The 12,133-nt window shown below is 62.3% G+C and overlaps 1 protein-coding gene across 9 annotated transcripts; it reads left to right on the top strand.

The window, feature by feature from the left end:
• Window positions 1–311: 311 nt before the first annotated feature.
• On the top strand, window positions 312–12,132 carry LOC127394135 (transducin-like enhancer protein 1). 9 transcript variants are annotated; one of them, XM_051639921.1, is made up of 21 exons: window positions 312–377; window positions 1,422–1,544; window positions 2,137–2,285; window positions 2,963–3,026; window positions 3,485–3,529; window positions 6,455–6,517; window positions 6,693–6,767; window positions 7,122–7,317; window positions 7,735–7,751; window positions 8,087–8,191; window positions 8,334–8,378; window positions 8,634–8,789; window positions 9,094–9,223; window positions 9,310–9,494; window positions 9,566–9,642; window positions 9,887–10,136; window positions 10,312–10,559; window positions 10,729–10,872; window positions 10,943–11,136; window positions 11,216–11,292; window positions 11,517–12,132. In XM_051639921.1, the coding sequence occupies exons 2-21, from the start codon at window positions 1,521–1,523 to the stop codon at window positions 11,622–11,624; spliced, it is 2,352 nt and encodes a 783-aa protein (XP_051495881.1). In that variant the 5' UTR covers window positions 312–377; window positions 1,422–1,520; the 3' UTR covers window positions 11,625–12,132. The 9 variants fall into 9 exon arrangements, 8 of the variants coding, with proteins under 8 accessions (XP_051495881.1, XP_051495880.1, XP_051495882.1 ...); XR_007891600.1 differs by lacking the exon at window positions 312–377 and adding an exon at window positions 878–1,057 and having other exon boundaries at window positions 10,943–11,093; window positions 11,517–11,602; XM_051639920.1 differs by lacking the exon at window positions 312–377 and adding an exon at window positions 878–1,057.
• The last annotated feature ends 1 nt before the right edge of the window (window position 12,133 follows it).

Genomic DNA, 12,133 nt, shown 5'->3' on the forward strand with positions numbered 1-12,133 from the left:
GCAGGAGCTGGAGAAAGCTGCCTCGAGGGGCGGGTGCAGGCAAGGAGTTGGGGGGGTGTTGGCAGACCCCACATCTGGGCCCAGCAGATGCCAGACTCCTCTGCTGGTGGGGGGAGGTCTCTAAGGGCAGCGGGAAGGGGCTACTGGGACCCTGAGACAGGGCCGAGCCCAGGACCTCTTTCTAGGCCAGCACCGGGGCTGTCGGGGAGAGGGATGCTGCCGCTCCCGCCATCACATGACGCAGGGAATTCTCGGTGAGCCAAACCTGCAGCCCCGGGGGAGGTTTCCGGGTTTCTTTTCTGTATTACAAAAAGAAAAGAAAAAAGAAAGAATAAAAAAGAGAAAGCAAAGTTGGGGAATCGGCGACGACGAGGGGGGTAAGGACTTAATGTATTTAGTGTTTATTGGAAAAAAAGCCCAAGTACGAGCACTGCTGGGCTGGGGGGGCGGTGGCGGCGCGGGGCCTTCGGCCGGTGTGAGCCTCACGGCTCCGCTCTACGGGCAGAGCGGGGGGTCCCCGCCGCGTCGCTGGGAAGGGGCCGCGTTCCGGGGGTCCGACGGCGGAGGGGGGAGGCCTGGAGCAGCTCCCGCCGAGGCCTCCTCCCCGTTCCCCCCGGTTCCCCGTCCTACACGGCACCGCACGGGTTAAACCGCCGCTCCCCGCCCGCGCCGCCTCATTGGCTGCTCTGCCTCCCCAGATTGACACTTTCCGCGGCGGCCCGCCGGGCTGACCAATGGAGAGGCAGTTCTGCGCGCCCCACGTGGGGGCGGGCCGCTCCCGCGGCGCTCTTATTGGCTGGCGGCCTGGGCGATTGCCCGCACGGGCCAGGCCCCACGTGGAGCTGGCGCTCGTTCATTGATCGCGCTCCGCAGAGCGGCGGGAGGGGCGGGGAGGGGGCGCCGGCCCGGGGCGGCACCGCTCGGCTCGGCTCGGCTGGAATTGGCCCCACTCACTCGACTCCGCTCGACCCCAGTCCGGTTCGGCTGGACTCGGCCCGGCCCGGCCCGGCCCGGCCCGCGGCAGGGGCTCACGGCCGGGGCCGGGGCCGGCAGCGCGGTGAGTCCCGTCCCGCGCCGGTCCGTTCGGTCTCCCCCGCGCTAGATCCGCTCCGGGACCCCCGTCGGGCGCGGTCCGGCCCCACCTGGGGCTGGGGCGGCGGCGAGGCCAGTTCCTCCCTGGGCCGGTACCTGCTGCGGGCGGCGGGGCCATTGTCTGCGCTGCGCTGGGGGCGCGGGCCGGGGGCGGGGAGTCGGCGGGGGTCCTGCAGCAGGCGGGTCTCTCAGCACACGGAGGAGCCCTGTGACTCCCCCGGTCTCCGAGGGGGTGCGGAGCGGCTGGGCCAGGGCAGGCGGGGGTCCTGAGTCGTGGGCGAGCCCCTGAGTAGGCAGCGTCGGGCCGTGACTCCCCGTCTCTCTCCCAGGGCCTGATCCGGAGGCAGGAAGCGTCCCAGGTTCCCGACCTGAGCCTGCGGCGGGGCCCGGAGCGGTGAGAGGGATCCTGGGCCTGTCCGGTGCCAAAGATGTTTCCTCAGAACCGGCCCCCGGTGAGTTCCTAGCTCGAATTCGTCCCCTCCGGCTCACGGGCAAGCACGCGGTGCCGCAGCAGCCGCGCTGGGGTGGCCTTGGTCTCCGGCCTGCACCCCCAAACCAAGCTCTCTGACGGCGGGAGGTGCCGGAGCGGCCCGTGAACTTGTGCTGATGGCATGTGACGCACTCGGGGTGTTGTGGCTCTTCCCGAACTGATGCTGGGTCCCAGGGCTGTGGTGATTTCAGTTTTCCAGCACACTGGGAGGTGCATCTTGGTCAGGGTGTGACCACTGGGCCAGGGACAAGTGGGCAGGAGGCAGATGAACACGAACCCCTGTACCCCTGCTGCCAGGGCTGGTCAGCAGGGCTGGGGGGTTGCATGCTCTGCATGCTCTGTCCTCCAGTCCTGGCTCCATAGCTGAACCAATGCTGAAAAAGTGGAGAACAGTTGCCCTTGGTGCCTAGTTTTCTCTGCCATAACTCTTTCTGCCTCCCCCTCTATGTGCCGCTCTCCCAGATGTGCTGTAGCCTCTTCCCAGGTGCAGGAAACCCCTGGAAGGGCCTCTCTGGGCCAGCAGCAGTGACCCTGGAGGTCTCTCCTCTGTCTAGGCCCATCTCCAGGCACCTTCCGCTGCCTCAGGAGCCACTGTCACTGCCAGTGCCATCCACAGCACCCCTCAGTCCCTCAAGCTGACCTACCCGGAGACCTTGGACCGCATCAAGGAGGAGTTCCAGTTCCTGCAGAACCAATACCACAGGTGAGGAGCTGCCTGAACTCATGTGCCAGCCAAGTGCTGGGCACTTAACTGGCACTGGTGAGAGCTGGGCTCCCCCTTGGCATGAGCTGGCAGGAAGCAGCGTCCCGTGCTGCCATGGGCGCTGGTCCATCTGGAGGATGGCTGTGCCAAGCACCACCTTGGTAGCTGGAAATGACACTGTTTGAGGGGGAAACTCCTCCTGCCAAAAGCCTTGGGGTGAGGGTGCTGGCTTCCAGGGCCCAGCTTCTGGGCTGAGCTGAAGCCATCACTTAGCAGACGTGGAGTCCCTCTGATCCCTGCACTGCTGGCCAGGATCACCTCCCCTTCCCTGCATGGAGCTGGGCAGAGCAAGGTTTGAAATGCAGCTCGGCTTTGCAGCTCGCTCCATTTGGGAAGCAGATGCTGGGGAGGGGGTTAAAACTTGGTGCAGATTGCTCCCTGATGCCTGGATCCCTTTGCTGTCCATCTCTTCTTTATCAGCCCCTTCCCACCCTCTTTCAGGTGGTTTTCTTGGCTTGTGCTGGGAGATGGGATTGAATCTGAGAGTAGGAGGCTGAAGCACATGGTGTTCGGGAGGGCTCGTGCTCTGTCCAGCCTGGGAGATCTTGTCCAGGGGGGAGCAGGGGGTCTTTCCCTCTTCCTCTCTCCCTCTCTCTTTCTTCTTTTTATTTTTACAGCTTGAAGTTAGAATGTGAAAAGCTGGCAACAGAAAAAACAGAACTCCAGCGTCATTATGTCATGGTTAGTGAGCTCCACCTGAAAGGAGAGGGTGGTGGTGGGGGGTGTCTCCTCTGAACCATCAAAGGACATGCAGCCCTGGGATGCTTTGGCTTCCCCTCACATTTGGGTTGTGTGGCCAGGCCCTGTGATCTGGTTCACGTGGCTGTTACTGTCTTGTTTTTCCCCTCAAATTAGCTGTGGTGTTTGAGCAGGGCTTGCTGCCGCCACACGCGGTGGCCAAACAGCTCCCATGAGGGTTGTCTCCTTCCCCAGGAGGACCATGTCTATTCTGCAGCCGTGTGCTGGAGAGACCTCTGCTCCCAGAAGAGGAGCTGGGGACTGTTTTCTCCTTCTGTCCTGGCTGCAGTGTGGGCATTTGTGGCCAGGCTGACCCGACACAGCAGCACCAGAGAGGACTTTGTGGTTGAGAGTCCCCTGGGCTCCCCAGCTGTGCTGATGCTGCCTTCTCTCCCTTGCAGTACTACGAGATGTCCTATGGCCTGAACATCGAGATGCACAAACAGGTGAGTCTGAGTGGGATGCCCCCTGTCCCTGCCTCACCATCTGGGCCCTTTGGGGGTTGTCTCTTTCCATGGAAAGCATGGGAAGTTGCTCCCTGTTGTAGCTCAGGGAGGGCTGTGCTTGGATGTGCTCCCTTCTCTGCTGTATCACGGCCTTGGGCCTGTCTCTGCTCTCCACACATGCGTGTGTGTTCCAGCATGTGCTGATGTGGGGTCACTGGGCTCTGGGTGTTTGTTCCCAGCTGCCTCACAACACACTTTCTGCAGTGGGGAGAGAGCAGGGGTGCAGGACTTGTGCTGCATGGCTGCTTGTGGACCCTAATTGAAGAGACCTGCTCCTGTGGGGCATGAGGGCTGCAGCCTCATGGCAGGGTGACAAACTCTGGTTCACTGCCTCTGTCTGGTGCCAGCTGGCCCTGGGGGTAGCTCACCCGGATCCAGGGCAGAGGAGCATCCTGAGGTGGGGAGGGGGGGGGATGGGTTTGGTTCCCTGAGAGCTTGGGGCTGCACATCTCCCCTCGCTGCTTCCTCCTCCCTCCTGCGGCGCTGCGCACGGGGTCACCAGCTGCTCTGAGACAGAAGGTTTCTCCTCATCTATTTTTAAAGAGGCTGCGGAGGAGCCTGGCGCGGTGTGCTGCAGCCGTGGCCGCCGTCCCTCCCGCGCCTGCCGCCACCAACTGTTGCGTGGGAGCCAGCTCAGGCTGCTGGTGTGGGGGTCCCAGCCCCCAGCCCAGGACAGCCTGACAGCCCCTCCCTAGCTTTGTTCCCACTGGGCAGATGTTTCTATGCTGGGCCCTGTGCTGCCATCCCCACCATGTGAAGCTGCCCTTGTGAGGGGTGATGCTGAGGGTCCCTCCCTGGCCTGGTGCCCCCTCCCTGAGGTTTGCCGGCTCCTCTTGTCTGGCTGCTGGTTCTCCCCAGCCCTCTCAGGCTCATGTTTTCTGCTGGTCCCAGGTGCCGCTGGCCGCCCGCCAGCGAGCTGTCTGCACTTTTAACAAGGGCCCGCGAGGCTGCTCTGAGCCAGCGGCCATTGTATGAAAAATGGGAGCTGCGGGTTATCACTGCCGCGGGGGAATCGGGTCATGTCTCTCCTCCCCTTCCCCCAAATCTGGTGCTGCTTGTGGGCTTAGGCTGCCCCAGGACCCCGAGGAAGCACTCTCCCCGTGGCTGCTGGTGAGGGCCATGCTGTGCCATGGCGCTGCCTTGGTCCCTGCTGTGCCCAGCCCAGCATCCCCCAGAGGCTCCCGCCGTGCCAGTGTCAGTGTTGGCAGGGCCAGCACCAGCAAGGGCTGAGTGAGGCACAGGGTGGTTTTGCCCTGGGTGTGTCTGGAAGGAAATGGGGCTGGGGGCTCAGGGCTGGCTGTGGTGGTGCAGCTTTCCAGGCAGCCGCAGGCTCAGCAGGGGAGGCTTAGGACAGGAGACATTATTTTTTTATTGTTGTTTTGTTTTTGGCATGGAAAGGGCCTGTAGCTTTTTATAAAACCACCTCCTCAAATCTGCCTGGCCTTGGACTTGCTCACCGCAAGCCAGAGGGGAGGTGACGGTGCTCGTGGCTGGGGGGGCTGCAAACAGCATGATCATTTTTCATGCTGAGAGCGTTAAAGTGCCAGTAAATTGCACATTAACGAGCGCGAGTGAATTGGAGGCAGCTCTCCCCAAGGAGCTGCTGCCCATCAGTGCATTAGGGAAGAGAATCCATCACTGCTGGCCCCGGGAGACAGCTAAATCCTTCCCAGAACTGCTGGCTGCCAAATCTCCTTGCTCCCCCCGCATTTCTTTCTTTTCTTTCTCTTTTTTTCCTCCCTTGGAAGGGAAAGTAAGGGCGGGTGCTGGATTGTTCCTGCTCTGTGGCAGAACCAGGTCGGTGGCTGTTCCAGAGGGTGGTACAGGGTGTCCCTGGGTCTGTCCCCCCACCGGCAGGGCAGTGCTGCAGCCCCTCCCACTGGCACTGCGGTGGCCAAGGTCCCAGCAGGGAGGTTCAGGGGTCGGCTCCATCTGGGGCTGACAAGAGGGTCCAGGTTCAATCTCCTCCTCTCAGCCCCGTGCTGGCTCTGCAGTGCTTTCATCTTCCCCGCTGGGGTGGACAGGGAGATCCTCGGGGCTTGGGGCAGCACCTGACCTGGAGCCCCTTGCCCGCTGCATCCTCTGCCTGTCCCTGAGTAGAGGATCTCTGGGTTTTGGGAGAGCTGCTGCCTCCTCTCCAGTGCCGGGGTGGGATCCCCAGCTGAGCCATGAGGAGCAGCATGGGTGTCCCCTATGCTCTGGTGTGTGTGCTCTGGTGCTTGGGGCAGGGTCCTTACCCCACAGCCCCTGTGGGTTCTCAGGGATGTAGCTGTGAGGCCAGGCATGCCTTGATGTCTGTGCTGTGGGGTGGGATGGGAGCATGGCACACTGCTGCTCTCTCTCCCCTCTGCTCCTGCACCAGGTGCTCTTGATTGCCTGTGGCACTCAAGTGTTGCAGAAAAACAGCAGCTGTAAAGAGAGCACCTCTCCAGGGCTTCCTGCAGCCCTAAGAGCCACAGTTAGCCATCGTGGTGCCAGCAGGAGGCTGCGCAGAGGGTGAAGAGAGCCTGCTGGGGCCCCAAGCCGCACGGCTGTGGGCTTGCTTGGGGGTGGCCCTTGGTGGCATGGGCCATGGGGTTCTGCGTCCCTGGCAGAGAGGAGGTGGGAGCCATCTCAGGGCTCTCAGGGTTGGGCTGGAAGATGCTAAGCTCATGTTTTTGCAGAAGTGGCACCAGGAAGCAGTTTTCCTGGTCCTCTCTGGGGCTTTTCTCCTCCTTGAGGCTGAGCAGCAGCTCTTGGGGTCTAAGTGCTACCACTGTGTAGGTTGCAATGGGGAGGGGGCCTCCCTCTGCCTGGGAGGGGTCTCCTGCGGCACGGGGCAGCTCTGCCCCTTGCCCTGACAGGCGCTGCCTCTTCTGCTGCCAGACGGAGATCGCGAAGCGGCTCAACGTGATCTGTGCCCAGCTCATCCCGTTCCTGTCTCAGGAGGTGGGTGACCCTGTGGGGCACAGTGAGCACCCCTGCTTGGGGACCCAGGCCCTGCGCTTTGGGCCAGGTGGGGGGCCTGGCTATGCCCCATCCCCTGAAGAAAGAAGCCTGCCAAGGTCCCTCTGGCCGCGGGCCTTGGCATCGCCCGGTGCTGATGAGCTCTTCTCTCCCACAGCACCAGCAGCAGGTGGTTCAGGCCGTGGAGCGAGCGAAGCAGGTGACTATGACCGACCTGAACGCGGCCATCGGGGTACGTCAACCCCCCGTCCACTCCCTGGGGTGCTGGGCCCCTGCAGACAGTGGCACCTCCCAGGCTCCCACTGGCCCCCGGTCTGCAGCCCCCTGCCCCAAGCACACAGGGGTCAGCTGCAGCCCCCTGCCCCTAGAGCCTTCTCCCAGCCCTGGTTGAATTGGGGAGGAGGAGGGGGGCCCCCATAACTGGGCTGGGAGCCCTCCTCAGAGCATGCCCTGCCCCACTATCCCAGCTCCTCATCCCCTGCCTGACCTGGGGCTGCTGGTGGGGAAGAACAGCCTCTTCCCTGCTGTCTGGCAGCCATCCTGACACAATGCTTCAGCTCTGCTCTCTCATCTTGCTCCTCTCCAGCACCAGCTCCAGACCCAGCACCTCTCTCACCACGCTCCCCCCATTCCGCTGACCCCCCACCCCTCTGGGATGCAGCCCACCAGTCTTGCAGGCATCGGCAGTGCCTCGGGACTGCTGGCACTCTCAGGGGCACTGGGGGCCCAGGCCCAGCTCCTCGCCAAGGATGACCGAGGAGTCCATGACACTGAGCCCAGAGGTGAGCACTGGGGGACAGGAGCTGGGGGGCCTGCCAGGAAAACCTGGAATCAGGTGGTGCTGGGCCCTGCTGCTGTCTCTACTCCCTGCATCCTTCCCCTTGGGCCCTTCCATGGGGTGGGGGCCAGGGTTAGGGATGGGGATGGTTTGTCCTGACTGGGGTGGTGGAGTGGGGGCTTGCTGGCCGTGAGGGATTTGGATGGGGAATGTCCCCCATAAGCAGGACCTCCTGAGAAGGCAGTGGGGCAGTTGGTGGTGGGGGTCATTCCTGTTGGGGCTGGGACCACCCTGGTGCTGTAGTGCTGGCCTGGCCCTGGCACGAGCACCCCGAGTGGCCCTGTGGGGAGTCTGGTGGTGGCACAGCGTGTCCCTCCTTCCCTCCTTCTCCTGATGCATCTCGGTGTTGCCATGGTGACAGAGCGGGACCCCGGCCCCGTAAGTACCTTTTCCATCTCTTGCCCCATTTCCCTCTTGCACGCAGGCTCCAAGGGGGGGTAGCCATTGCGGACAGATGCTCCCCAGCCAAGGCCCTGCTGCTGGCACAGCCATGCTGGTGAGGGAGGACGGTGCTCTCCCTCTGGGAAACTCTTCCTTGTGTGATGTGGGCAAACCACGCTGTCCCCCTCCCCGCTCCTTTGGCAGGAGCTCAGTCCCGAGCTGGCAGCATGGGGGGGCTGCACTGGGGCCCCTGGGCAGCAGCCACAGCCCTGTGTGGTGCTGCCTGTCTGGCAGGGGCTCACAGCCCCTAACGCTGTGTCCTCCCACCCCAGAGCTCCCTGGCGCTGCCCAACGGGGAGCGGGCACGAGCCATCTCTGAGTACCTGAGCAGCAGTAAGAAAAGGAAGGTGGAGGAGAAGGACTTTGTTACAGACTACGTGAGTCCAGGGCTTGGGGGCTGGGGGCTTCCCTGTCCCCTCTCGCGGGGCAATGAGCGGAGCTGCCTGTGCCCCCAGCACTTCCCAGTGGGAGCAAGGGCAGACCCAGCCCCTTTGGCTCCAACTGTCCTCGGTATTTCAGGGCAGCGACGCAGACAAAAGCGAAGACAATTTGGTGGTGGATGAGGTCAGTGTTTTGGGGGCTGGGGTAGGAGTCCCCTGCCCAGGTGGTGGCTACCAGGCTATTAGAAGTGGAGGTGGGCAGCAGGGGGGGTGGCATTGGGACCCCTGAATTATGCTCACCAGCCCTCACTGGTGACGGTGATGAGCCCCGGGACCTGGACAGCCAGCCTGGCCCTTGCCCAAGCCACCAGTTTGCCTTGGCCTGGGACATCCCTGTTCTCCTGCCTACTCTGCTACCTGCTGATTCCCCCCCCTCCAGGACCCCTCTTCCCCGCACAGTGTCCACTCCTACTCATCCCGGGAGAATGCGGTGGAGAAGGTCCCACTGGGGAGGAAGGAGACTGTTCCACTCAGCCCGACCTCCATGGGCTCCTCGAGCAGCACGTCCCCATCACAGAGCAAGGATGCACCCACGGTGCGTGTGCTGCCTCGGGTGGCTGGGGATGTGCTCATGTCCCTGCTGCCCACGCTCTGCTGGCAGAGCTGCAGGTGTAGGTCCTCTTCCCTCCACGGGACACGGGCAGTGCTGGGAGAGCAGGGGGGGTGCTCCTGCTCTGTTTTCTCCCCTCTCATGTCTCATCCCGCAGTTCCTGCAGCACTGGCGGGGCTGGGCTGCCATCAGGGATGAGGAACAGGGACCAGCTAACTGAGGGGACCTTAGAAGACTCCACAGCAGGGTGGGAGCAAAGCTGTCACATCTCCTGCTCTGTTCCTGGCAGGTGGAGAAGGCAGGGACACCTAGCCTGAAGTCCAGCACCCCCACCTCCCAGGGTGACGCTGTGGTCCCAGGCTCCAGCAGTGCCCAGCAGTTCCGTCCCTCTGCTGCCAAGGCCCCTGTGGATCCCCTGGGTGAGCTTGGCCCCACTGGGGCCCTGTGGGTGGCTCTGAGTGCTGCTCCCACCAGCCTTGTCCCTTCATGCCGCCTCTCCCCACAGCCCTGGGCCTAAGGACCCCGCTGGGGGTGCAGAGCCCCTACTCAGCCGCCTTCAGCATGGCCCACCCTGCCGTTAATGGGGACATGGCCGGGACCGGAGCCTACACCAGCCTCCACCTCATGTCCCCACAGCTCAACGGGGCTGCAGCCACCGTGGGAGCTGGCAGCTACGGGCGCTCCCCCCTGGTGCGTGAGCCTCTTTCCCTGGGGCCCTGAGAACGTGGGGCATGAGCTCCTCTCACTGCTGTCCCCTCCAGGTGGGCTATGACCCGCACCCCCACATGCGCATCCCAGGGCTCGCAGCTGGCATCCAAGTGGGGACGTCAGGGAAACCGTGAGTGGGGCTGTGCTGTGGCGGGGGTGTGAGGGCCTCACAGGGCTTGACCCAAAAGTGAGAGAGCACTGCCTGGGCCAGAACATCCACTCAGGGCACCCATGAGCTGCCGCATCCTGGCCGGGCTCCACCAGTGCTTCTCTGCTTATGGCTCCTGCCCCAAACCATGCTGCTGAGTGGGGCATGCTGGGTCTGCTATCTGTGTGGGATTCTTGGGGGTTCTCACTGCACTGTCCCCTTCCAGTGCCTACTCCTTCCATGTCAGTGCCGATGGGCAGATGCAGCCGGTGCCTTTCCCACCCGACGCCCTCATCGGCTCCGGCATCCCCCGCCACGCGCGGCAGCTCCACACCCTGACCCACGGCGAGGTGGTCTGCGCTGTCACCATCAGCAACTCCACACGACATGTCTACACTGGGGGCAAGGGCTGTGTGAAGGTGTGGGACGTGGGGCAGCCGGGCACCAAGACGGCCGTGGCTCAGCTGGACTGCTTGGTAAGGAGGAAGAACTGAAAGGCAATTTGTGGGGGCTGGGAAGGGGAATGTGCCCCTGTTACAATGGAGGGCAACAGAGGGTGCTTTCACATCTGTGATAAGGAGATCTATCTCCCACAACTCCATGCACTGATCAGCTCCTCCTTCCCTCAACTGTTCCCTGTAATCAATTCAGAACCGCGACAACTACATCCGCTCCTGCAAGCTGCTGCCCGATGGCCGCAGCCTGATTGTGGGGGGCGAGGCCAGCACCCTCTCCATCTGGGACCTGGCAGCCCCCACGCCCCGCATCAAGGCCGAGCTCACCTCCTCTGCCCCTGCCTGCTATGCCCTGGCCATCAGCCCCGATGCCAAAGTCTGCTTTTCCTGCTGCAGTGATGGCAACATCGTGGTGTGGGACCTGCAGAACCAGACCTTGGTCAGGTGAGTGTGGGCAGGGCTGCTTGGGCCAGGGCTCACTCTGTCCCCTCCAGGGCATCCCCACCCCTCCATGGTCTCTGGCCAGGGGGCAGTCCCTGTCCTGGCAACAGGGATCTTGGAGATCTCTTGACACCCATCCCCTTGTCCTCTCCATCCCCTCTTTCCCAGGCAGTTTCAAGGACACACGGATGGTGCCAGCTGCATTGACATCTCCAATGATGGCACCAAGCTGTGGACAGGAGGGCTGGACAACACGGTGCGGTGCTGGGACCTGCGGGAGGGGCGTCAGCTGCAGCAGCATGACTTCAGCTCCCAGGTAGGGGCTGAAGCACAGCAGGGCCAGCTGGGACCTGCTGGGCCACTGCTTGACCCTGTTTGTCCCCTAGATCTTCTCCCTGGGGTACTGCCCAACAGGAGAGTGGCTGGCAGTGGGCATGGAGAGCAGCAATGTGGAGATCCTGCATGTCACCAAGCCAGACAAGTACCAGCTGCACCTCCACGAGAGCTGTGTCCTCTCCCTCAAGTTTGCCTCCTGTGGTAGGGACCAGCCCTGCTTGTGCTTGGGCTGCGTCCAGCCCAGGCAGGTCCTTTTGGCTCCCCCATGCTCAGCCTCCTGAGCCGAGTCCTTGGATATTGACGCAGTTTGTCTCTTGCCCCAGGGAAGTGGTTCGTGAGCACGGGGAAGGACAACCTGCTGAACGCCTGGCGGACGCCCTATGGAGCCAGCATCTTCCAGGTGTGGGGTTGGAGGAGGTGTTCCCATGTCCTATGGCTGAGGTTGCCTGGAGTTGGGACTGCCCAGTGCAACCCAGCTGTATCTTGGTAACGATGAGCCCTCTAAATAAAATTGTCCATGCAGTCTCCCCAGGCAAATCTAAAGGCCACAGGTCCCAAGGGGTGGGAATGAGATCTTGCTCTGGGGCCACTTCTTGTGCTTATCCCCTGCCCTCCTCTCTCCAGTCAAAGGAAACCTCCTCTGTCCTCAGCTGTGATGTCTCCACGGATGACCAGTTCATCGTCACTGGCTCAGGGGACAAGAAAGCTACAGTTTATGAGGTCATTTACTGAGCGCGAGATTTGCCAACTGCAGGGAGGCCCCACGCCATGTGGACAGGAGCACATCCATGTGGACCGATGGGTGGACCCTACCTGCCCTGCTGCTCACTTCCCAAGGAGTGTGCAGACCATGGCTGAGGAGCACGGCGAGGGGCTGAGTTGGCCCTGGGACCGGGCCAGGCCCCATGCTGGGCTGGGAGGTGGCAGCTGCTGCTTGCCATGAACTTCCTGGGGAGTTTCTCCTTGTTTTGTTCTTTTTTTGTTGTTTTATTTCTAATTCTGGACTGGGGGAGTCGGGGTGGGAGGGCCTGGTGTTGTTAGGGTCTTTTGGTTGGTTGGTTGTGGGATTTTTTGGTACAAGTTTTTTGTTTTTTTTTTTCCTTTAAAACTTCTTGGTGTGATTTTTTTTTTTTTTCTGTTGTTCAGGCTCTGGGCCAGGCGGGGGAGGATGGGCTGTGTCCTTATCTCCCTCTCTGCTTCCTGGGGTTTATTTAATAATAAAAAGAAACAAGACCAGCTAC

Source organism: Apus apus, chromosome 24, assembly GCF_020740795.1.
Source record: "Apus apus isolate bApuApu2 chromosome 24, bApuApu2.pri.cur, whole genome shotgun sequence".
NCBI lineage: Eukaryota > Metazoa > Chordata > Aves > Apodiformes > Apodidae > Apus > Apus apus.